The sequence below is a fragment of the Onychostruthus taczanowskii genome, unplaced genomic scaffold (assembly GCF_017590055.1).
Source record: "Onychostruthus taczanowskii isolate IOZ18803 unplaced genomic scaffold, ASM1759005v1 scaffold6, whole genome shotgun sequence".
Lineage (NCBI taxonomy): Eukaryota > Metazoa > Chordata > Aves > Passeriformes > Passeridae > Onychostruthus > Onychostruthus taczanowskii.
The window spans coordinates 6,131,017-6,158,456 of record NW_024503679.1 but is presented as its reverse complement, the minus strand read 5'-3'; the positions used below and the strand labels follow the sequence as shown (position 1 = coordinate 6,158,456).

Here is a 27,440-nt window from a genome sequence, read left to right as displayed (position 1 = left end):
ACACAGGACAAAAGTTCAAGGGAAACTAAAAGCCTTTTTTTCTAGGTTTCCCATTTATTTCCTCAGCGGTAAATAATTTAGAGTATCATTACAATATTTGGGACTTCAATGGATGGCTATAATTTAAGAGACTAATGTGTACATATGCTTGCTCTTTCTGAGTCACTAACTCAGCAACCTAACCCTTGAAAACAATAGATATGGATGGCAGAGAAAGTAAAAAAAAACCACTCAAAACCCTTGCACAATTTAGAACTATTTCTTTTACAAAAATCTCTATAGTGCCCTGAAAAAACTACATTTATGTGTCATTTTTAAAATAATATATTTGTCTTTCAAATTCACTACAAATGAACAGTGAGTCATGCCATTTCAAAAGACTTTGCATACCAAACAACTCTGAAAGCTTGCAGCTTGAGAGCTGTAAGTTCGAGGAACAAATGTTAAAAAGCAGGAGGAAACAAATTTGTTGAAGATATTTTCTTCCCAGCTTATTCCTCTCTCTGTCCCACTTTTATGATCTGACACATTTTGCTGCAGGTTCCTTTATTTTCACAGGCTGTGTCAAGTTGCAAAAAACCGACAGATAGACAAACACCAGAACACATGCAAGCTGTGAGAGCTGTCCTACTAACTGCTTCTGCAAATATTGTGGTGAATTTGAATTTAGTATGTAGGTTTCTTTTCCCTTGAGCATACTGCAGTTTTAGATAAAGCAACCATCCAAAGAGGTTTGGCTGCATACTGTACTTTTTGAAGGAAAAGTCACCAAAATAGCATTTGTTAAAGATGGTAGGGTTTATATCTTTACGTATCCTAGAGAAAACTTAAAAGTATATAGTATAATTCAGAGGGGAGGTGGTGGAGGGGGGGAGGTTTTTTTTTTCCTTGCAGCAACTTTAATATCTATAATTTTACAGGATATATGTCTCAAAGCCAGGATGCACATGTCTGGGAAAAAATGTTTGATTTTGGTATGCTCATTAATTTCAATTACACAACGTCTTTCCAAAAGAGTGCTTTCCAAAAGGCAAGCATAAAGTACTTTTTTGTATGGAAAGGAATTCCTGTTCAAGCTGGAATCCTGAAACAAGTATTCGTGTAAGAGTTTGTATTGAATATGGACCAATAGGCAACACAATTAGCAGCAAAAGTAAATAAGAAATGTGCATTTGTCCTGCAGGATGGTGTACATGTCTTGAGAGAGGCTGAGTGCCTAGAGCTTTGTGGGAGATGCAGATATTTGCTGCAAGATCAATATTTTCTGTCCCCTCTTCTTGCCTTGGGGCCATAGCATCACCAACACTGAAGTTAATTGTCCCTAAAAAACTAAATACAGACAAACACTATGTTTGCCAAACAACAAAAAATTCATGGGCAATATCCATTGCCTGATTAGCATGCTCTATTTGGCTTGGTCAAATAATGTTGAGCATGTTATTTTTCCTTTAATGCTGAAAAAGCATTTAGTCAATAAATTTGCTTTGAGTAACATAAATGCTACTTGAGATGGTTCTCACAACATAAGGGCTGATGAGGCATTCATTCCCAGGAGCTGCCATCATTACTGGAGGCATTGTACTTCAGATAGTATAACTAGGGCAGATTATTCTTCTCTCTTATGTTTTATTTATCCGTGAAGTCAAGGGTTCCACGCAAAGAAAGTATATTGCTTATAGGGAGTGGAAGTTTAAACAGCACAAATGTGCTTAATGCGCATCTCACTGTGCCTAAAGAGACCTCATTATTCTACTGAGTTTGAATTGCAAGGAAAAGAGTGATCTCTTGAAAAACTGGGTGTGAAGCTGGATAAGTCAAGTTCTTGGTCTTATGAAAAAAAAAACTTGCATCTGTTCTCATCTGCTAAACAGAAAAATGTAAAGACAATTATATCCCAATCTCCTTTTCTTCAAAGAACATGTGAAAAACTCCACAGAAAGAACATAAGCTCCATTTAAGAAGTATATATGTAACAAAAGTTTGTTTCATTTTACATGACTACAAAGGAAGAGAAGACTCAGACTATTCTTAGCTGTAAGGGACCCAGAACGACTATCAAGTCCACCTCTTGAGCGAATGGCCTATACAGGGACTGGACCTACAACCTCAGTGATATTAGCACTATGCTCTAAACAACTGAGCTAATCTCAGAGTCCTATAGAAGGAGTGCAGAAGCTCAAAGTATGGAGACATACTTGTTGAAGATCCTTTTCCCAAAAGGTATGTGACTCTGTGTGTTACCTAACAAGCTTTTCAGAGGTAAGGTTTAGGGTAGAAATAACATCAATTCAATGATTTATGTTTAGAGATTATTCTGCTGTGACTTGTTCTTTGAAATCAAGATATTGGCTTGGTGTTTTATTTTAAGGCATGCTTCATTTTTGTGTGTGTTTTGGGACAGAAAATTATAACCAAGTGCATTAGTGTGATTTGGAGGAATTGGGTTTGGATGTAGAGACATAAGAAAATATAATCCGCTCATAATGAAGTTCTTACCTTTCAATTTCATCTGTAACTGCTGAAGGTGTGTTAATTATCCTGTTGATTAATGTTATTCTGCTAAATAAGAAAAATAATGTTTCCAAGTCCCTTGTTCCATAATCATTATTCTCAGGTCCATCCTTCTTTCCAAATTGTCCTTCAGTTGCAACAAGGTATTTGTTTGATAAATCAAGGACTCTTTTTGAAAACAAATTGAAAACTCCATGTTCTCCTAGCTCACCACAATCAGTGCATTTCCATCCTGGCAACATCAGTGAGAGGTGGCTTTCATCTGACACAAGTCCAAAAGAAACAGGACACTGAAGCCTCAAGATGTTCAGGTGTCTTGCACAGAGATCGTCTATTTCTTTATCTACACCCCATGGTAGAAGACATGACAAAAGCAGTTTAGCTGTATCGGTTGCAATGTTCATATCGATGTTTCCTGATGGCTGCATTCTGATCTTTCTTGAACTCTTCATTTTTTTCCATCTTTTTATGCCACCACCTTCTTCCATAGGCCTAGCTGGATTATTATCCCTGTGAACTTGGTCTGAACAAACAGTCTCTTCCTGCCCATCTACTTGAGGTACAAAGGCAGCAGTTTTATTTCTTTTTAATGTCAGTGCCCTTTTCTCAGAAGTACTTTTAGCTCTTTCTAGAGTGTATTGGTTGTGGAATGATTTTGATGACTTTAATCCATTGAGTTGAGATGAGAGGAGTTCCTCAAGTTTTTCCAGGTCAAATAAGAGAATGTGAAAGTTTGCATTGTTCCATTTTGTCTTAGCTGGTAAAATAGTAAAGGGCTGTTGGATGCAGCTGGTATCAGTCAACTGAAAGAAAAATATTGAATGTCTAAACAAAAATCCAACAGTTCTTTGTAATTTTCAAGATATAAGCATAGAATTGCCTATGGAATATAGAAAATCTATTAACTCTGTTACATTTAATTAAATTATATTTATTCAGTTTTGGTTAAGTAAAAAACATTTGCTTCCAAGTAGTTTGAGATACACAGAGACATCAGTGTGTAAATACTATAAAACAGGCTCCTTCAATTACACAGCCATACTGCAGATAGTAGCATGTATCTTTGCAAAAAAATCTAGGCTGGTGTTTTCTTCTGCTAAGTCTCATTTCAAGTTAAAAGGATTTTTGGAAAATTTTAAAGCATAAAACCTTTGTTTTTTCAAAATAAAGCTAGAGAAGCAAATGCTACAATGCTACAAGGCTCTTGCAAACCCTGAATGTGTATATGTGTCTGTATGCCTTTTTACAATTTGCTATATAGGAGGCATATATAAATATAGGGGATTTGCAGGGGATAAAGACTACACCTTTTGCTATTTCAAAGCATGCAAAACTACCTCCTTTTGAGAGAAGTTACAAAGCAAGAACAATAAGGAACCTAGGTAAATAAATCTCCACACACAAATTAATTACCTTAGCTGAAAATAATTAAGAGAAAAAGGCTACTACAATGTTTGTGAACATCTGACTATCTTGTGCCACCCTATTTTCCTACCTGCATCTTTACTAGAATTCTCCATACTTTTCCCCCCAGCTCTGAAGCCCATTTACAGTAATGGCCATTTATGAAGCATAATTTCAATTCTACATACTAACATAATAAATACACATAGCTAATTACTGTTGCTAATAAATGAACAAAGAATATATTTTTTGAAACCAGAAGATTTGAGAGGAGCTGCAGTTGCTCTCAGCTTCAGAATCACATGTTAAACTGTAGAAGTAACTGAATGATGATGAACAGTCAGCTGAACATAAGGAAATGCTCAAAATCATCTTCACCAAAAAAAAAGAAAAAATTACTCCATTTTAGCCTTGCAGTTTCATTATTTACATGAGAAATTGTCATTAAGAAGAAAATTTTACATCTTTTCTTTTACCCCTTGGCACAGGGTGGACACTATGCTGTGACAAACTCCAGTGGACGGGATGTCTTTGAAAATGACCTGATGAGTTCACACAGTGACACATCATCTTATATCATAATCCTGCAGCACCTACCAAAGAAGTGTGTTTTACCTTCAGGGAAACACCAGAAGAGAGGGAATAAGAACTCCTTGTTGACACTTCTGCCCTTTCCTTTAAGCATTTACGACTGGTCTGTTTTTATTGTCCTGAACAAGCTTATGCACTCAGCACCATGCTCAGCCTATTTCACCTTCACAAGCAGAAAGACACATCAAGAAGCAACTTTTCATCTCAGTAATACTTTTGCAAACCATCATGCCAGCTTCTATATCACAAATGATACAGAATTTTCCAGCCCTCTCTTTGTTTTAATTTTCTTTTGACAATTTGAAGCATTCCACTAATGCAAAGGACTTTCTGTTGAACATAGTTAAATCTCAAAATAAACCATCAAATGTTAGTAAACAGAGCAGCAACCAGCTGTTTCTGGAATGCAATGTTGTTTACCTCATCTTTCTCATGACCACCTTACCTAACTCCTTTTACATTACAAACTATTATTTTATAGGATTAGCTATTTTAAAACTGTTAATATTTTAGTACAAATAACATGAACAAAAAATTGACTGCAAAAACTCTATGACGTGACTATTTAGTTTTGGGCAGTAATACAATTTGGTTTTTTGTTATTTAGGGAATGATGCTCCCAACCAGATGAGAATGTACTCTAAATACATAATCTCATTTAAAGATCTCCATAGGGAGTCATAAGTAAGAGATTATAATTGCTTGTTCAGGTTTTTTTATCCCTTTCCTTAAAAAAAAAAAAAAAAAAAAAAAAAAAAAAAAAAACCACCCAAAAAAACATTGCATTTAAGTACTAAGATTATTTTAATCTTTAATTATGATGTTTCCTAATAGATAGGGAGAACCCCATGGAATGCAAACACTGGAATTCACAGGCTAGCTTTGACATTAAATGAAATCATTATTATTTAGCCTATAATTTTCTCTTTCTATACTTATATTTGCTTGACATTTAGAAACCTTTAGTGAAATCAGCATCCAAGCAAAGGAAAACATAGTGACAATGTCAATCCATTGAGACATCTGGTGATGCTACTACACGTCAAGTCACAATAAACATTCATGTTCTATAGGCAATATGAAAGCTTATTGACATTGATCCTAAAACTGTCTGCCAAGTTATCTTAGCTCTCTGCAACAGGCATCTCATTCCAATGAAAGAAGGTGGACATCCAAAGCTTTAGACATAAAATGCCATTTAGGATCTATGGGCAAGTTATTCTCTGTAGTAGAAGACTACAGAGAATGGAAAGGCACTCATAAAACTAACTACAAACTAGAGAGCTGGAAACTGCTTTTGTTGAGTATTGAAAAACAGATTAATAGATATTTACATTATATATTGTACCTTTTCTAGTTTAACCATTTCTAGTTTTAAAGTTTATCTTTGACATGGACAGCCTACTGTTAGTTTTAAAGAAGCAAAAAGTCTGACTACAGACTAATATTATATCCTAAGACTTCTGAAACTCTTGTACATCACTGACCCACAGCAGAAAATGCTTTCTATATTCAGGAAAGAGCAAGATTCAGGGAGGCTTTGAAAAGCCAAGCTATTTTCCATGCATGGCCAGTATCCCCTAACATCTCTTCAGCTTGCCACTGAAGATGTTTGAGCCAGGATCAGACAAGAGCTAGAATAAACTATTTCAGTTGAAAGGGAACTACAAGGATCATTTAGTCCAACTAGGCTCTCCAAATGCCCCTTAAACACTCACTGGCTTGGGGCATTGTACACATCTCTCAGAAGCCTGTTCCAGTTTTTTGGCATGCAATTCATCACTGCTCTACAAGTTACAACCCTATTCCTCTACATCTTTTCCCCTTTACTTATTCTTGGCACCCAAGGAAAATTTTCCTGTGACTATGGGAAGGGGGCAGCAGGGGGCTGTACTTACTGTGGCCCCCAACTGCATCAATACATGCCATTATCTTCAACAGATTTAGGACAGACACATCACATAAAAATTTCATGGCAAGTACAATTCAAGTGTTATTTTACCTAGCTGCCTTCTCATCTCTAAAGGCATTTTTCCACTGGGATCCACCTTGTTCTGGGAATGGGATTCCACTTAAAATATACACTTCCATTAGCTGACAGGGATTCCCATACTTTTTCAGCTCCTTATAGGTATGCACTTTCTCCACGTATCTGCTTTCTTTACCAGAAGCATTCTATTGTGGGTTTTGTACTAAAACCAGATTTGACAGGAATGATCTTGACATTCATTTTACATAAAGGAAATAAAGGGGCAAAAAATCACAAGACAGAAATTTTAGAAAGCAAAACACCAGCACCAGCATTCAAAATATACTTAGACACTGCTGTGATACCACTGAATAGAAGTTGCACAGTTCTCAAAGCACAAGTAGTACCCAGTCCTATGCCAAGCAAGTCCTGAAGTATTAAATGTGACTTTTCTTCTAGACTTGGGGCCTTCTTTATTCATTGCACTCTCGCTTTATCCCAAATCATAACAGGATAAAAGTGGCAGAAAATTGGTCCCAAAGTTCCCAGTGCCTGCAGAATGAATCATGATGTACAAACTCTAAGTGGGAGCTATCCTGTTGATAGCTCATGAATAAGTTTTTTAAATTATGTAATATTTAAGGGGTCTAATGTCGCCCTGATTTTGTAAGACTTTGTTAAGCCTTCTGATGTTTACATTCTTTCAACAAACTTTCTCACACACAGTTCTGTAAATAACCTATGTTTTGCATTCTTTCATGGAGGAGGAGAGAATTGATGGACCCTTGGTCTGTCCAGTGGCATTGGAGAGGTGGCACTGTCCCCCTCCAATCCACTGTCACCTTTGGAAAACTATAAATGTTGGAGTCAGAAAATAAAGTTCTTTTTTGTTCCCCTCGACAGCAGCAGTGTCTGTGTCATCATTTCGTGCCTTATCACAACAGTCTAATTTTGTTCCTTTGAGCTTTCCCCTTTGAAATAACATATTTTGATTCATTAACACTGAACAGGTTCAATCCCTTCTTTTATCCATTGCTTGCAGCTTGCAAAGGCTTAGGAAAATATTAGACAAAGTTGAACAACTTCAGTGGGAATTTTTAGGTAGATTAGGCAGGGGGAGACTGGAGAGATGTGTGGAGCTTACATAAAATTATGCCAGAGACTGAAAGGTTTTTTCATTCATAGAAGGTGCACTGCTGTTTTATTTTTCTTGAGGTTAGGAATTTTCTATTTCTGATCTGCTTAAGAGTTTGGGGTTTTTTTATTTTAAGATATGTACCTTTATATTTTGACAGCAAATAGGCCATTGCCTTTTAATACAGATACAACAGCTCACTGAATGACATGATAAAAGAATAAGTCTTACCTGATGGACTTTCAGAGAGTAATTGTTTCCTTATTAAACATACTTACTGTTAATAAATTAATGCAAACAATCATTAAAATATCAGCACCCTACTGTTTGCTCAGTGAAGATACTCTGTGAATATCCAATTGTATGATATATTTTCAAACAAGATTTTTTAAACAAAACCCAATACTGAATCATCAAAACCACCATACCTTATAGGCTCTAGGAAGTTTGACATGACAATTTTTGAAATATGACAATGATGTCTGATAATATCAATATGCTTATTTCAATGAAGTTAATAATAGTTTTTGTAATTAACAGTACACATTGTGCTTTTTAAAAACTAAATTGTGGAGAACCTGCTACAGAAATGAAAGAGGAGTGTAGTAGAATTTGTCAAACAAATTTGTTGATAGGTGAGAATTTTCTGTCTTGATCAGGCCAGTCATTGGATTGTCAACAGAAGTTCAGAGCTCATAACTTCTCAGAATCACATCTCATCACTGATCTGGCTCTAGGCTCAGAAAAAATAAGTACATCACACATCTGCTTGTAAAAGCTATTTAGGTACTCCTACCCTCCTGTTACATTTGGACTTTGTGGAGATTGAAGAACTGTTAACTGAAGCATGATTACCACACCTAAGGGTCTTATACATTAAATTATACTGCCAATGAGAGCTCTATTTTACTCTACATTGTTTTATTCTTGCTGGTGGGAAAGAATACCTGTGTTAGCTTTTGTTGGATTTGGGTTTGCATTTTTCATCTACCTTTAACTACTGAATAGGTTCAAAATCATCTTTTCTTGCAAAATATTTTTCTCTTCAACCTTTTTAATGAAAATAGTAGCATAAGAGAGAGTACCAGCAAATGTGTCCCGAAAACATAAATCTATCTCATACATAGTTTTGCAAAATAAGAAACTTGTAACCATCTCTTGAATTGTCACAGCAAACAAATACATAAACAACTCACAAAATGGCTGGCACAGTATAAATTAAAGCATTACATTTATTTCTAAATCCTCTGAGCCCTCAGTTGCTAGAGATGGTAGTCGATAGGAGTAAAAAAAATTGCCTCCTTGAAATGTGCTTGGTGAACAGCAGCTTGATGATTGGCAGCACAAATAGAAGACAAACGAGAAAGCCTTCAATCTGCAGCTGATGCACAGGAAGAACATGGGGAGCTGAGTTTACAATAGAGAAAACATTACCAAGCTAATGGCACAGGCAATCGTTTGACCACCATGCATCTCTGATAGCAGCAGGGCATCCATTTTCAGTTAAGTGTTAGAGTACCTTTTTGCTTTCTCTGACCACTGCAGGGGTAAAACAACCCAGTGTGTGAAACCCACTGACTGGTAATAAATTACTATATTGGATACTTTTTGTTTTCTTTCAGCAATGACTTTACTGTGTATTCTTGCCATCATTACCAATTAAAGTGGAGCTCACGTTAGCAAGCTGTATCTAACTGTATATCAGTCCCACGCTCCAATTGCTTTGGCAAGAATCACAGGGTCAAGAGGCTCCTTTGACCTTTAGCAGCTACGTCTCTCTGACCACTCACTGTTTGAAGCAATCTCAGCTGAACAGATGGACACTTTTGCAGACTCTATAAAGCTTAGAATATAAAGATAAATGAAATTGTGTTTGGGGCTTCAAACTGGTTTATGAGCATAAAATATAGTTAGCAAGTTCCACAAAAACCTCAGATTTCAAATAGCACATCTTAAACCTATGCCACGAATGGAACACCTCTTTATCTACTGGGAAATTGTATCTTTTGGATGTCTCTTCTACATATAAAAGCAAAAGTTTGATGTAACTTATGTATCTACGTAGCATTAAGTCACTTCCAAATTCAAGAAGCCTAATTTACTTTGATCACTAAAAAACAAGCAAGAAGAAAAGCTAGTATAACCTTTTCCCATGACAGCTCAGCATACAGCACATGATCAAACATCATTCAGTGGAACAGAGTGAACACCACTCATCTATTTTATGACTAGAATTTTGATGCAATAATTTAAAAAGCAAGGGCTTTAAGAAATGTAAGAAAGAGAAATGTGAAATGGGTGTCCAAGTTTTCCCTAAAAGAAACTTCAAATTCACAAGGTCATGATTGAAGGACTGTTAACTAATTAGATAGAAATATGGTCTTTCAATCCCATTTAGGTATTTGCAACTTAAAAATAATCTAAGCATTGAATGATGTCTTATTTCAGGTAAATCCTATCAGCAAAACTGCTTTCTTGAGTTCATAACCTTTTTGCAAATACACAGTGATCTTATTTTCTTGCTCTGCTGAAAGGACAAGCAATCTAGGATATGTGAAAAGATGCATTTATTCAAAAATAGTTAAAAGCAGCAGGTATATAATTGAAATAGCACTTAAACATATACCATACAACATCTCTTAAAATAACCTGCTGAGGAAGAAAGGATGTAAATTATTGGCTACACTTTCATCTCCACATAAAAACCATATGCACTTCCTAATCTAATATTAGCTCCTATCAGCAGTCCACATATCACACCCTTGTCTAACCCTGCTCTCCTCCCGAGCTTCAATTTTAGGGAGCATGTGAAGAGTTTGTCACTAAGAGTATCAATGGTCTCCCAAAGTGTACGAAGAGGCCAGCCTACCTGCCAGAAAGTAATGCCAGCCTCTTGCACAGGGTAAGCATCACAGTTACGGTGTCACTATCCCAAGGTCATTCATATTCCTTACCTTCAGACACCTCACCTAGTCATAGGACAGAGGATCCTTTGATGGGGACATTCAGAACTTTTTTCTTATTCATTTACCCTTTTATAGCTCAGTACTCACATATAAAGGACTATCTGTAAAAAGCCTGGAGTCAGTAGTAGTGCCCCAGTTTGCTTTCACGTGCAATTTATGCTTGACCTGAGACTTCATCATTTGGACAATGCAGACTTGAACAAATGTGTCAATCCATGATGAATTTTCTTATATGAACTAGTATAAACAAGCTGTTTTGAACTTGCCTTGCATTACTTTTATTATGGTATTCCTTACAACTCTGGTTGTATTATTGAGGATGCCCAGATCCTCCTAAGAATCCACCTCCCATGAAGAAAAGGCTACAGTATTTTTGGAGTTCGCACCAGTGTTTATCTATCAACTTAATTGCAACATAAGTAGAGTCACCCTCTTTCGTCCCAACACTGTAATCTTTCCTTTTTCTTTTGTTAAGTCCCAGTGGAAGGCTTTTCTATCCTCACAGCACTCTGAACAGCAACTGTAGCATCACTGCTGATGCATCTGTGGCACAATGTAAGTAATTAAGCCAAGGAGTCTTCAGACTCAAGCTGTGTGATGAATAGTCTAAGCAACTGAATAAACCCTCTTTTTATCATGTATGGAAGGCCACTGTCAGGCAGATTGTAGTCCAGATGGATCTACTGGGCACAAAAATTTCAATTGTTCAGGAAGAATTGCTAACACGTCTATTGAATTGCTCAGTGTGGAGGTCTGGTATGACAATTTAATGTTCCGCATATTTTGTTTTCAAGTTAACACTCTCCTGTCTCCGTAACACTCATCTTAGACTTTCCTATTGGATTTAATTAAAGAGTACACATAAAAGTGATTCTGGAGACAAATCTTTAAAAGATATCAAAGAATAACAGGCAAGTAAAATTAATATCCTGAATATCCTTCACAACTTTTCAACACTAGGAAACAAGTTTATCCTTTCTTTTTCAGAAAAATATTTGAAGAAACGTATGAATTTTATACAGACAACTTTTGCTTTGCTCTGGAATTCATATCTCTGGCTGTCTGGGCACATGATCAGGCAATTCTAAACACAACACTTTTGACAAAACTTGGTCTAATAATTTTATCATAGAAAGAATATAAAAGTGAACTGTAAATCCACTCATCTCTAACATCCATTTCTGACACGGACAGTCTCAGGTGTGAAAAGTTTAGGTAGAAAGAAGGAATAAGATGGTGTTTAAAATTAAGTATTATTTATACACTCAATATTCAAGTACTCTGCCTACACCTTAATATATTAATTATTTTGAATGTATAAGTAAATTTCCTAACCATATCTTTAGAAATATTTACAGCTCAGTGCTGTGTGGTAGTGAAAAATTTCCATCCTTACTCAGCACTTTAGAAAAAAAGATGGAACATCTCCAAAGTTTTCTTCATCAGCTGGACAAGAAATGCTACAGCAATCCAAAGCCACAGACTGCTGGCTCAAGATTTAGGAATTATCCTATTGAACCATTTACTGGATGAATGAACATCCTAATATCTGTGAGACATAATGCTGAACACTGAGATACTGCCAACAGGACCTTTGCAGGAGTTTGAGAATATTGCTTTGTCCTAAGAAGGAGTGATGTATATAAAAATTAAGTTAGCAATATATGTCTGAGTGCTGACTCCAACTGAAACAACATTTTCCCTGGGCTGTTCTGAGTGCATTTCCCATCTTGAATTATAAGAGTCAAACCCAGAAAATTTACCTACTTAAAAGTTCTAGATCAATTCATAAGCAAGTGACTTTCAACTAAAGAAAAAGAACTAAAACCCAAAAAATCCTGTGTATTCTAGAAAGTGCCATTCTTGAGATTTAAAAATAGGCAAGCTGGACTTTCTTCACATCCTTTAGCATTCTGAGATGCTTCAGGATGGCAGCTAAATTTCTGTACCCATAGATTTCATACTGTTCTTTCCTTGCAAGCTGTTCAGTCTTACTGCAGAGGCTTCCAAAACAACAAGTTTTGGAAACAAACATTCTCAGGTGTCTGCTCACATAATTCATCCTTTCCCATAAGTATTGCAAGAACCAAACCTGACTACTGGAATAAATTGGAGTATTAATATACAAAAAAATATATCAAGACAACAGACGTATAACCACTGCTGTTGCTTTGTTTGAAATCAAACCACAGGTTAGCCAAGGATTTTATTTCTGCTCTATAATTGAGATAAGAGTTTCAATTAGCTATCAGAAGGAAGCTAGCAGATAACAAGACTTTCTTTTGCAGCATAAGGTTTGTTTGCTGCAATTCCCATTTCTAAGTTGCATGTAAGATGTTGATGCGCTTCTGAAAAAGTCACTGCCTTTATTTTAAAATAGATATGCAAGGAGGAAACCTAGCAAACAGTCTCACACTGAATTCACTCTGAATTCTTGCTAGTATTTTTCTTCACTAAAATAATACTAATTGAACTATAAGAGGCCAGGGAATTAATGTTTAGAATAGAAAAGGTGATTATCAGAACTGTAAAGATTCCACCATGTCACTATCATTGATAGTGAAAAATTTAAAGAACACCGTTGAACAACATGAAAATATAAATGTTAAAACAAAGATCATATGATTTGTTTTAGAATTAGGCAGCGCACTTGGAAGGAAAATCAATTAGGCTGATCTACAGAGCTAGCCACACCTATTAGACTACAAAAGTAGTAAAGGTAAAATCCAAGATAGGAAAACTCCACAGACCTAAAAGAAACAGTCCTAAGTGGCAAATGTGGTATCATGAACACCAATTCCATAAGACAGAAACTGTATTTTTTTAATTATAAGTATAAATCCATAACCAAAATGCAATCTTTGCTAAAGATTCCAAGAGATAGAAGGGAATTGCAGCATGGCAGCGGTATGGGAAAAGAAAAAGACAACAATAGTTAGGTTAGCGCCAATAAATCGTCCTTCAACATGAAATACTTCACATGGACTGCTGATATTGACCTTAGACTTATTTCTAGTAGGATACTGTAGCAGCCTCTTTAGCTTTATCACACAGTCCAATTAGCTGTCTAAGAAGGGAAAGAAGTTTTAAGTCAGTTACTTTCCATATAGTCACAGAGTAGAAAAGAATCAGTGTCAGAAGCACTGAAATAAGTAGCTGAGACTTATTATTAGATTTCTGACACCCTGTGTTAATTGCTATCCACACGTGTAAAATTAAAATGTGCTACAATATCACAATGGCAACTTTTTGGTTTCATTTTGCTTTGAAGCAATCAATGGAGAAAACACAAATGAAATTCTTGACTTGGTGCGCCAGTTTAAAAACTAGAGTAACTTCCATAAAAGAGACCTATCAATATCCCTCAGGATCATGGTTCTTTTTAACTGCTCCCAATTTAATCTCATAACTCCGAAGTTATTACTTCACTGTAGTTATGTTGCTACCTTGGTCCCTTGATAAAATACTTAATTGTAAAATTTCACAGGACATGTAGTACTAAAATGTTTTGCAACTGAATTACAGAGGGAAAAAACACCTGTATATATTGAGTTCTTTTTTCTTCACTCATTTTCCTATTATGCTTACTTAATAAACTACTAAATACAGCTAGTGAACACTAGTTCCAGAAAAAAAAACCCAACAAAACCCTTGCAGCATCAATGTGCTGTTACTAACTTTAGGGAGAAATACTCTACTACTTTGTATTTTGCTTTGTCCTTAATAATCCACTTCACATAAATCACCAAGATCTGTAATTCCCCATAATAATGCTCTAAATATTATAAAAGGAAAGAAATTAAAGGAATCCATGTCTGTGACACCATTGTTTATGGTACCACTCCTGATCTCCTATTTGCTAAGTATTATTTTATATTTGTGCTTGTATCTTATTTCTATTTTTCTATCAATTTTTCCATCAGTAAGATTTAACTAGCAGTGATTTTCCAGACTTCCAATAACAATTTTATTTTCAAATTGCTTCCCTTGCTATACTAAAACAAATAGCTGCTATTATCCTACAGTCTTCATTTGCCTCTTACTTATTATGTGCAGCAACAAAGTAGATATTTCTTTTATTATTTTTAACTTCTGTACATTCTTGCCTTTACATATTTTTGTTCAGAGCAGAATATGTATACTACTATGTAAGTGAATATCAAGTTCCAAAGGACCTATTACAACATATTTTAAGAAATTGGTGAGTTAATATACCAAAAAATACATATACAAGTCCACATAAATGAATGTTTCTCTCTCCCATCTTTGCCTTATCTTATATGCACAGTAAAAAAAATTCTTTTCTAATCTAGATTTTCAGTAGTATAATTTTAAGAGTTCAAGCTTAAGCAACCATTGCACAGATTCTATAATCTTCTTTTCCCTCCACTGTTTTTACCCAGACCATTCTGATTACTGAAATCACTAGAAACATTAGTGCATGATTAACACAGGCTTATGTCCAAAATATTGAAGCTGAAAAGGTAGGAAACTTTCCAACATGAAGGGTTTCTGGAACATCAGGAAAACAATTCCCAGACACATCCACCTTTTTATGTGCATCAATGAAATCTTCATATGATGCACTGGAGCATTTCAATTTTTTTTTTAATCAGTTTTTCACAGAGCTCCAATTTTCAAGCAGAACTATGACTTAAAGCTATAATGAGAGCTAGTTCCATATGAACACCATGAGCACAGTCTAGTGTGTATTCTATTGTAATTAAGAGCAGTGATTCAATACCTATTGCTACTGGCCGGGTATCATAGCAACCTTGTGTCACTGAATACTGCTAGAAAACTGTTCAGCACTAGCAAGACCATGCTTCAGGAAAATCTACAATGGCACTACAGATTGTCAACATCTGTGGGGGTTGTTACAGGGAGAGCAACAAAGAAACCTGCTTTAAAAAAACCTATACTTAGAAAATTGACAGGGATTCTACAGTAACAGTACAAAAAGAAAAAAAAAAACAGAGAGGAAGGAAAGAACATTTTTTTGTTGTTAGTTACACAACTTATGCACCCACATCCTAACATCTACCCCTGTAAATAGAGTTGCAATAATGCTGCATCATCACATTGTTTATGTATATCCACAAAGCACTGCCTTTTACTTTTTAACTAAACACAAGCAACATTCACCACCAACATTAGTCTGGAAAGAAAACAGCCTCACTTTCAAAATAATATTTAAACTTTCACAAATGAACTCTAGATAGTCTTGTATAAATCTGAAAAAAAAAAAAAAAAAAAAAAAAGGAAGAGAAAACAGGTTACTATGAACAAGAACCCAATATTGATTTTTCTGCGGTGCAGTAAAGCATCTCCATTCTATTTGGCTGCTGTCAAAGCCACTCTTTAACAGCTGGAGTCAAATTGCACTATTTACAGCAAGAGCCCTTGTCAAGTGGACCATAAGTATTCTAACAATACACTATTCAAATGGCACTTTGCCACACAAATTGCTGACTTGATGAATACCCTATGTCAATGACTAAGGCCAATATAAAAGTTTCATTTTTATGAGAGGTTTTACATTCACATATTAAGTAAAGCTTTCTTGAAGAACTATTAAGCTATATATTTTGGGTCTTTTGACATTAAAAATAATTAAAATCTGTTTAAATATATCAAGGGGATTTGACAACATTAATATGGATCTTGTGTTAACTGCATTTGTCACAGTCATCTGTTATTGGTACTCCCACTGGCACGTGCAGCACAATAAAAGAATTAAAATGGTCAAAACACCATGAAATCAAAACATTCTGCTTTTGTATCTGTGATTTACATGATGGCAAAAGTTTTGAAAGAAAGCCTTTGGAGCTGGACTACTAAGTGAGAATATTTATCTTTTTTAGGATGGAGGAAAGAGAGACCATTATTTTGAAAACATTGTTTCATCTTAAATATAATATGAAAGGTAAAACAACTTAATAATGGCAAGAACAAATGCTGAATTTTACTTGCAACCTTCATGTGGATCTCTCCTTGTACAAAAGGATCGCTCTCAATTACAATACCAACAGGACAGAATAGCTACCCACTCATTTTTCCTGTCACATAAATCATCTGAAATTGAGTTCCTTAATATATGCTAAAATTGATGATGGGGTTTTTTGATAGAAAAGTTATTAACAATTTAGTATGTTGTTAAATTTCTAATACATAATTTGCCAAAGAAGGAAATTGATAATGAAACACTCATTCTATATTAAAAGCCTCTAATAATCTGAAAGTTTTGTGATATTTTTACATGTGTAATAATTACATGCTTTAATTAATATGGGATGGAATGTTGAAGTCTGATAACCACAATCCTCTCACTAATTAAATGGGATCTGAATTTCTAGAATATTTCAAGATGCTGAAATACAATGATACAAAAGAGTCAATAGAGCACTTTTTGAAAAACCTAACAAAAAAATTTTCTGTACAAAACTTAAGAAAAACAGCAGACTTCATAAGAAGCCATCAATTTAGCAATAACAGAAGTGTTAAAAAAGCTGCAGAGTTCCACACTCCTTTTGTGTAGCCAGCACTGGGCTTCTGCAGTAGCATTAAGGGAACTTCCATTGTTATGGTTTTCCCAGGCTCAGCTACACTAAATGCATTTAGGCTCAAACTTCTCCCACACCAATCTACAGAACCCTCTCCAATGCAGATGCAAGTGGGAAGAAGCTCTAAATGTACTGGATGACACATGTTTGATGAATGAAAAGTGCTTTCCCAAATACAGAACTTAATTTATTATGAATTTAGACAAACCTAACAGGTCTGTAATGACAAAAAAGAACATGAAATGAAAAAAAGAGATTTTGACATAAGTCTAAGAGACATCCATAATATTCTTAATAAGTTTACATTTGGACAAGAATATTAATGAGAAATATTTAAACACAACAATAGAATATTATTTTGACAAATCAGAGTAGACAAGATGCATATCAAATCAAAGAGAGCACTACAAATCTCATGCTACATTTCCATGGTTTCTTGTTGTGATATTTCTCCCAATTTAAGATCATAATTCCCAAAACATGTTAAACTCCACATTTTAAAGTTTACAAAAAACTCTTCCCCATATTCCATAATCAGCACATTTTCTTTCCTCCCACCTTGTTACATCCATGCAATTTTCAATTTAATAGACATACCTAAAACTACTTACCAAAGAACTACCAAAACTTTTTTCTTTTGTTCCTATTTAAGAAGGCAAGAAGAAACTATCTATTCCTTTTAACAAACTAACAGGGAGATCAGATTCTGTGTCAATGGCCAACTAGTGCACCATCTGCCCCACAACATGCTCAGCAGGATTACACGCTAATAAGACTTTTCAGAAAATGGGATCAAAAAGAACTTTAGAAATCAGACTAAGGTTAGTAAAAGGTCAAAGAAAAATATTAAGAGTTAAACTACAATCATTAGAAAGTCAATGTTATATGTAAATTTGAATATACAATGAAGAAAAGAACATAAAATTCCGAGCAAGGACTTGGATCAAGCTGTACTTTATCAGTTTTATAATACCTGCTACTTCATCTCCTATAATTAATAAAGCCACAAAAAAGGCCAGAGACCATTCTGAAGGTTGCTTCTATGTGTGATTGAGGGAAAGCAATTTTTACTCTCAATACTTGTGGTAAAATACCTTCCATGCACATTGAGGGTTGAGGAATAGCAGACATGACTTCTGTTTATTGCAGAGAACAGGATTCCCAAAACCTATTAATTAAAAAGTGGTAAGCAAGAACAAACTACATAAAAGCCCTTAAAATACACCCTAATCAAGAGTTCAGTGAATATATTACCTCCTGGTGCATAAATAGGGTTTAAGAAAATAGGTTTGTACCATTTTTTCCCTACATGAAAAAGGCAATATGCATCCCATTGAATCTGAGATTGTATTAAATTAGAGAGTTTTAGCAATCAGTTTTAAAATTAGCAAATACTATATTAATTTTTAAATACCCACAAATAACTGATAAAAGTATAGGTTTATCTAGGCCACAAGAAAATAGAATGACTATTACATTTTTAGTCTTCTCATGATTTCATATCTCAGTACTCATTTTCTCAATTTTAACATCACACTAACACTAAGCATATTATTTCCTTCTATTACTTATTCAAAACAAAAAGAGGGAGCACAGCTTCTCAATCAGTCTCAATTAGTTGGTTTAATGATTTTGATAGGAAAGTATTTCTAGATACAGAATCTCTCCCTGGCCAAATCTTTCCTGAAGATGATCATACCTTCTTGCAGTGCAGTACCTCACATGAGTACTAATTTAATCACACCAATAAAAACATAAGGCACTTGCAGTGTATTCCATGATGATGCCAAGAGAAAACACACACCCAATAAAAACTATCTCTGAATGACAAGAGGGATCTTTGGTCTCCTTAGAAGAGCAATAAGAGAAAGACCAACAGCATGGGATCTCTATGTGCTTGTTCTCAAGACACACACATTTGAATGGGTGTAAGGTGTATTCAGCTGTTCTCGGGGTACTACTGACAGGTGCAGTCACAAGCTAGAGGCATGAGGAAATAGGATCTAACTACAGGTAATAAGCGCTGAGAAAATCCTTTTGAGATTAGCCACTAATGACCTTGCATAAGGCACTCTGCCAATTTTCCTCATTTATCTATGAAACGGGGTTGAAGGCATAAAAACTGGGCCAGCCAGAAGAAGCCTTTATAAACTTAAAACCAAGCCACTATCCCATTTACTCATCAGTGGGTGACAGAGTAAAGAATCAGAATCACCACTAATTGCTCTGGAAAAACGCTCTACTCTTCACTCTTACCTTATCTGAAGATTTCTCTGCATGAGCAGGATAAGGGCCCATGCCATGCTTGTATGAGCTGGAGTGTTTGTATCCAGAATTCTTGTTTTGTTTTGACTCCTGAGACACAGGAAGTAGAGCACCTGCCACTATATATTCTGAATCTTCAATAGCAGTAAGAATTGCTCTTGCTGTGTCACCAGTTTCATGTCGTTCCAGTGTGCCTAGAGAAACACAACAGAAGTTGTAACTTTTTCAATGAGCTGTACTATCACATCTCTATCACAGTAGTAATACAGTACACGACATGTGAGCAAACAAAAAAAAAAAATCACAAAATATTTACAGATGAAGCAAATGGCTCCTATTTTAAAACTAAAAATGTATTATACACTACTACTATAAAAAATAAAGCTTAATTTCTAAAGAAATCACTGCAGCAAATAACTTAGTATCAGACCACAAGCAGCTCCAGATATTTTATATGTTTGGAGTGACATGCGGTTTTCAAAGGGAGCCAAAGATATTCCTAAAAATATCACCTGCCTTAACTGTTCAAAACAGAAATTTGTTTTCTCCTCACAAACCCCTCCCAGAGCATCTATATCATTAACAGTGTAAACAACAACATATTTATGTAATATTTTAGTGCTGTCCTCTAGTGTTCTGGATTACAAATAGCAAGAGACAGCTCAATTTTTTTCATTCCATTCCTAAAAATTGTTAGACGTAAAGAAGGTTTATGCATAAATATACATGTAGTTTAGTCATCAGGGATATGAATGTGATGTTTCAGAGACTATTTAATCACTCGTGTGTCTCTGAAATCTAAATCCTCTAGATGTTATAGCCAGTTATATTTAGTAAAAATCTTATCTAGTAATTTTAGTAATACTATTTCAATTATAAGTAACATTAAAAATATCAAAACTGAGCTTAAATGTACTTGAAATGAGCTACTATTATATACTACACATTTCCTATAGGAATTAAAAGAAATTGCTGAAATAACATGTTTTCTATAAATATCAGAGGTAAAATACATCTGAAGGATTTTTCAAGTATTAAATATCAGCTATAAAATGAAATGTTTTTCCCTTAAGTTTGAATTCTTTCTACCCTCAAGTAATACAACATGAATTTTCCCTTTCACTGCTACAAGAAAAAAATGTCTAACATTGAAGTTCTATCAGTAACACCTGCTAAAAATATTGGACTGGGATTGAGGGATCTCATACAATAAGTGTTTGTGTGTATATGTGTGTATAAAATCTCTTTATCTGAAATTATTTCTCTGAAACTCATCCATTTCTTTTCACTGCAGAATCACCTCTACTACTCATACAACAAAGTCTTTGAATTCAGAGCAGAAGAAAATAGGGCACCTGATTCTTTGTCCCCTATAAAAATCAGTTGAACATCACAGATGACTGTAATACTACACTGAAAGAAATAAGCCCCAATTTTTTTTAACATGCCATTTTCTTAATTCTTCCCCAGGATTTGCAACCAGCGCCAGGGACCACAACAGAGCAGGATGGTTACTGAAAGAAAATAAGTTGCCCAAAAGGTCTTCCTAGTTAGACTGTCTGCAGAGCTCCCAGCACTGACACATTTCAGGAACAAAAGACCACGTTTACAGACGTCTACAAGGGATGATTGTACAGCTCGTGCTGGACACGAGCAAACATTCTTGAAAGAACTACAGCACTGGCAAAGTGAAGTTTGGAAATAATACAGTCACTCAGCTAATATTATTTTGGCTTCTTAATATATGTAGAGTAGCCTTTCAAACTACAAACATGCCATGGAATTATGTAAATTATTCAGAGCACAACATGAGCAAAATTCAAATAAATAATTGTTCTTCCTACTTTTAGAGTGAAGGGGCTGAAGCTTTCTCTACCCCTTTCTGTGGCAAGTCCACTACACAGTGAATACACACACATATATCAAACCTTGTTTTCTCTAATACTTTTTTCAGTGCAATTCACTGCTGGAGTCCTCAATACTATTATAATATCTCTGTGAAATTACCAGGTATCATGTTCCTTTTAAGAGAAATGACAATAAGTTTTTAATAAATCCAAGACTTTTGGGGGCATGGCATGAAATTTCAACAACCTGACCATGTTATTACACAGAACTTCCAAACATGTCTCAGTAGCACCAGATGCAAATGAGTGCTTCAGCAGCAGTCATCCCCTAGAGTCAGACCATTCTGTGGGATAATCTAGTGGATATAAAATAGAATATAATTTAGTGAAGGCTATCATACTACAGACAGACTTGGGTTATTTTCCATATATCAGAGCTTTTTTTCTGCCAACAGCTTCAGAGCCAATTTTTCAACTTCTGGTTGAAGAAAAAAATTTCAGGTGACAGAAAAAGAAACATACCAGAAGTAGTAAAAAGTACAGAAAAATCTGACAGCAGAATATAACCTTGGGAGGCAATGGCCTGAATAGAATATACAGGTATTCTCAATGTGCATTAAAGCAAAGTCATGTTTTATGTATTTAACACACATTTTACTTTAAACAGATGACAGATATGCTTATATATATTATAGACTTACCAGACGCAAAGTGAGAAGCCACCAACAGGTTGTTGGGTTACTGAACATTTCTGCTGCTAACAAACTTCTCTAAGTGCATCAGAACAATGCCATTGCAAGCATACCATTTTTGAGTAGTTAGGAGAAGAGAAAATTAACATATTACCAACTGAAACAAGTCCTTTTGGGTTTACAATAATCAAGAAACAGGGCTTGGCTTCTCACATAGAGAACTTACAATTGGTTTGGTTTTTAATTTTCATTTTTAATGCCCATTTATAGAGAGGAGCATTGAATAGCAAATGCCCTGGACAACGAGCTTGTTTTTCTTATTAACAGAACATTATGACACCCTAAAATCAATTTGAAAAACTCCTGTTACTTCTTTAAATTATTTATATATGTCTCATAACAGCTATCTCAAATTCTGTTTAAGTAGCACCTTCCAGAAGATGTCTAGTTTCTTAAAAAACCCCATCCTTTCTTGCATATACTACCCAATCCTGTTCACTGTTATTTGTTGGTACACTCCAATAGTTAACAACTGTACAGGTTTGTGTGTACAGCTGGAGCTGCAACAAAATGGCACAAAGCGCATAGGAAAATGTGATCATGAAAGTATTATTTATATTATATGCTTAACTTTACTCTTCTGAATAGCCCAAAATACTAATTTACAGAGCAAATAGTTGGCAGGGCCAAAATGAAGAAAAAGACCTATATTCTGTGATGCCTGAATACACCTGAGAACAAACAGAGAGGATGAGGGGAAAGGATTTAGAAACCTATATATATGACAAAGACTTTCCGACCACAGCAAACAGGCAAAATAATACTGGGGCGGGGTGCTTATTGTCCAGAAACTGTCATTTTTTAGGAATATGCTTAAAGGAAAATAAAAAAGAGTAAGAAAAGACAAAGCTTGTGGATGAGAGTACAGGAAAGAGCGCAGAAATAAAATTCACTCTCAAACCTTAAGTATTTAAATACAAATATGCCTAAAGGATTTCGATTGAAGAGCATAAAATAACAATGGATGAACAGGAAGAGATAGGGGTGTCTATACAGCAGCAACACCACTGCTATGACCCCCTACTATACATACAAAATACAGGAAAAGAAAGTCTTTATCTCTCTAAAGCTGTGACCATGGCAACCAAGTCTTAGGAACAGACAAGAGTGGAGTATTTCACTCTCCTGGGCAGCTCTGGACCACCAGATGTGACTGGCTAGAGACGGCTACAACATCTTATTCTTCCTGTGGACCGAGTACTACAAATTGTGTCTCTTGGTGTTAGTGCTGTCCACAGAGTTCTCTGGGTTCTGCACACTGAAGGGGGCATTTTTACTGGAGAGGTCACGCAAATCTTCCTGCCTCAAGACGAGGTGTTCTCTGCCATCACATGACCCGTCATATCACCAGGCTCCAGTGCTCTCTGTGTTTGCTGTCACAGCTAAAGTATCGAAAATCCTCAATATTGCACTGCTGCTGTGACCTAGTAACTCAGATGACTAACAGCATAACAGTGCTCTGTGCATGACAAATTATTTCAGAATTGATTTTATTTAAAAAGAGCATGTGGTCAAGAAAAAATCCTTTTCTTTACTAGTAGTCAAAACAGAAAACCCAGCATTCAGAACAAGTACTATCTGTAACATTAGTTGGTTTATTTTCTTTTAAGATCATCTGTTCTATAAATACCTATTTCACCTGAAAAAACCCCTCCCAACACATTTTCTTCTATGATGGTAGAGTAAGGCATACAGAAATTTTCATGTTCCTTGCTACAAAAATGCTTGAATTTTACAATATTACAATCTTGCTAAAAGACAGTAGGCAAGCACTTTGCTTGAAAAATTTCTCCTTATTGCTAGTACTATCATTCCAATATCAATTGGCCCAAAAGAGACGGAATAAATGTTGCATTAAGAATACATATTCCAAACAATACCAAGACAAAAGTAAATGCCATCTAGCAAATAGAAATGGGATAGATTACACAAAATCCAGCCTAATAATGTAATATTTTAAAAGCTATTTTACTTTGAGGATGAAATTAAAAATGGAGATGTGTCTTTGCAGACCCTCCTTCCTCATTTTTGCATTTGGAAGACTTCTGTCATGTCCATCTCTGCGTTATTGACATTTTTCTGAATACACACTTTCAGAAGAGCATTAGCAAACTACTGCCAATAGCCTTCAGCTGAAAAAAAAGCAATGAACATTAACACAAAGAAAACCACTGATATATAATGTTAGTTTATATATGTGGGTAAAAAGAGCAATTCCACAACACAGCCAGTCCTTATGTCAGGATTTCTGATGCAGGCACAAGACCCCAAAAGAAAGGACACTCCCCTATTCTCTCCCTGACTCCATCTAAACTACTCCAAACAGTAAAGGACAATGATGCTTTGAATGAATTATAAGACACAATATATGTGCTAAACTGGGCTGAATGGAAAAAGATACCAGCTCTGAACTTGGAAGATATGCAAGTAGTTTCCATCTACTCCTTTATCATAAAGAAAGATAGAATGAGAATCTGCCCCTTAGTGTCTGGAATGAAACCCCTCCCTGGCAGGCTCTCTTCTAACTGCACTGGATCATAGCAGTTTTCAGTTCCACTTCTTTAATTATAAGAACGAAGATAAATTGTCAACTGAAAGGAACAGCTACATACAGCTAAATTCCATACAAGTTCCACCAAGTATATAATAACTACAAAAACATACATGTGTGTATGCATACATATAAATATACAGATACACTCATGCATACTGGCAAGAGTGAGGCATCCTCAGCTTCTGCAAACTGAAGAGATGATGGCACTCTCTGTTGGTTTTTTTTACCCTGAGACAGAGTTTCCCAAGCTCCACTACCCTTTATTATGCTACATCAATAAGTATTTACTGAACAATGACTCAAATTTAGAGAGCTATGAAATATTCAAGTACAAGCTACAGACTGACCCGAGGCTTACACATATAAAATATAAGATGCAATAAAAATAAGACAAAATATTAGTTACGTTTTACCTTAAGACTGACAAATTAAATGAAAAAAAAGCCCCAAACCCAAATGCTAAATTCCACAAGGCATATATATTCATTTTAAAATCTTATTTTGAGATTTGCATATCTTTAGGCTGTGCAAAATTCATTTAAAAAGAAACAAGAAGGTAGTGACTGCTATGACTTTGACCCTACATCATGGCCTCCAGCAGATGAAACACAACCACAGGATTTATCAGTGAGGCCACAATCACCCACTCAGATCTAATTCTGACCAATGACCTGAAGAGAAAAAGAACAATGGGGAGACAGGGAAAATGAAAAAGATATCAAAAGAGACTCTAAATCACCAAATTTTACAAGGACAAAAAGCCACAAAAAAGTAATTATTCTTGGTTCTCCAATTATCTAGGCATAAATCTTAGTAATGACCAAATTTACTCTGATTGAGTTAAGATTCATTAAAACTCTACAACTTATTTTCTCACAGCCACCTGATGAAATCTAAGCCTTAACTTTCTAAACAGTTTAATCCCTAATTTCTGTGCAGGATGAGAAAAGTTATCAGATATATTAAATAAAGGTCTACTAAGAAAAAAAAAAGCCAACCAAACAACCCAAACCCCACCCCTCATTCTTCAACTCATGTGATACTTGCTGTTTACTACAGGTTTGTAAGTCTCATGTTGGCACCAATTATAAAAATATTGAGGCATATATAACTACATAAAATTATCTTTAAACAGTGTTTGAAAACCTTCCAGCATGGTTGACCATCAATATGATCAAAGGCTTGATCCATAACATCACATCTGCAGAATAATTTCATTTTCTCTATGGCAAGTGCACTTCTGAAACAGCAGAGGTTTTATGCAGCATTTAAGTTTATCGATGTGGCATTAACACAACAAGAATTATTTTCAGAGTATTTCTGAACTCTTCTATTTTTCATAAGGTTTCTTATGATCATAGATGGATTTGACTAATGTTAGACACTGCATATTTTATTAGGGCTGAGAAACTCATTAAAAGGCTGGTTTATTTTATTGATACCTGTGTAGCTTTTAAATGCTTGAGGTAAAATTTTCTATGATTGACAGCTATCTTAAGGTGGCATTATTTTTTTTTTTTCTTTCTCAGCAGAAATGTCTCAAGCCATTAATCATTCTTGTTAAAGTCATCAAACACAAGAGTTTCAGAAAAACTTCATGCCTTAAAGTATGGACTCAAAGCTGAACATTCACCTTCTGTGAACTGAACCTCCAAGCTGACACCTTGCTCCCACCACAGTGACAGCATTGCTTGAAGCACTGGTGCTTTTCCTGCCTACTCAAGGAGAAGTCCAATACAGAGCATTCCACATGGTGACAAACAGTCTCCTAACAGCGAATGGACTTACCTCTACCAAAAACCCTGAGATAAATACATCAGTATCACCCTGATACTACATCTGCAAAACCAGGTAGAAATAGCAAAGAAAACCTCTGAATTAAGGTAGCAGGTACTTCTATGTATATCTTTGGTACACTCAATACATCAAAAAATGAGGGGTTTAAAATTACATACCAGCTAGAGTGTTCTCAGAATAATTCTATATAAAAGTCATTCTTAGGATTTCTGGTTTGTTTAGATGCAGAGGTTAGAAGCCAAGACAACTGTAACACTTCTGCACTTAGTCAGAAAATGGCAGAACTATTGTTACCAAGCACTCAGATACTGTGAAAATCAACATGTCAAAACGCAAGGAAAAATATTCTATTCAGAAAATTATTCAGGTAGAGCACAAATAGGGAAAGTGATACACAAATAGTGTGGATAAAACAAAATACTGCATATTTAGTTATTGTCTATAATTTACTGATGATTTTTGACCTTTTCTAATAAGGATTGTAAGCAGAGTTAGTTTTGACTAATCAGGAGATCTGACCTCATAAAAATATTTTTAGGCATATGTTTCAATTTTTTTTGGAGCTAGTAGCATGTAAGAAAGCTCTGAAAATCTGCACTCCCCTGGGGGAGTATGAAAAAACCACAACATAGCCAGTGTAAAGCTAAATATGTAGTATGAGAACTGAACAATAAATTGAACTTGTATTAAGTGATGTTATTCTATCTTTAAACACAAACTAAACATATCCTTAATAAAACAGAGAGAGGCTTGCAAGGCAAAATAAAGTAACAGGAAATTAGTAAATGATTAATTCTTAAAGTATTATGAACTTCGAGGAATAAATTCACTTTAAACTCATACTAATTGAAAAATAATGTATCACTGATAAATGAAGATTATTAACTCTGAGCAAGGAATATTGCTATTTAAATCCCACCCATTCATTCCTCACTCTTAATACACATTGGATCTAAAGGCAGCTTGGTATACATGTTGCCATATGCTGTACACAGCAAGCAAAAATCCTTTGATCCTTTTATTACTGTGTTTTATTGTAACGATATTTACTTTTCTAAAAAAGTGAAGATACCAACTGGTTAGGAA

The 27,440-nt window shown here is 35.2% G+C and overlaps 1 protein-coding gene across 1 annotated transcript in view; it reads right to left on the bottom strand.

The window, feature by feature from the left end:
• The window catches only part of WDR72 (WD repeat domain 72), a 92,117-nt gene that overhangs the window by 45,462 nt on the left and 19,215 nt on the right, over positions 1-27,440 (bottom strand). The window contains exons 13-14 of the mRNA XM_041418783.1: positions 19,396-19,598; positions 2,497-3,314 (exon numbers count right to left, since the gene is read on the bottom strand). Coding sequence (XP_041274717.1) covers positions 2,497-3,314; positions 19,396-19,598 — 1,021 coding nt within the window. The remainder of the gene's footprint in view (positions 1-2,496; positions 3,315-19,395; positions 19,599-27,440) is intronic.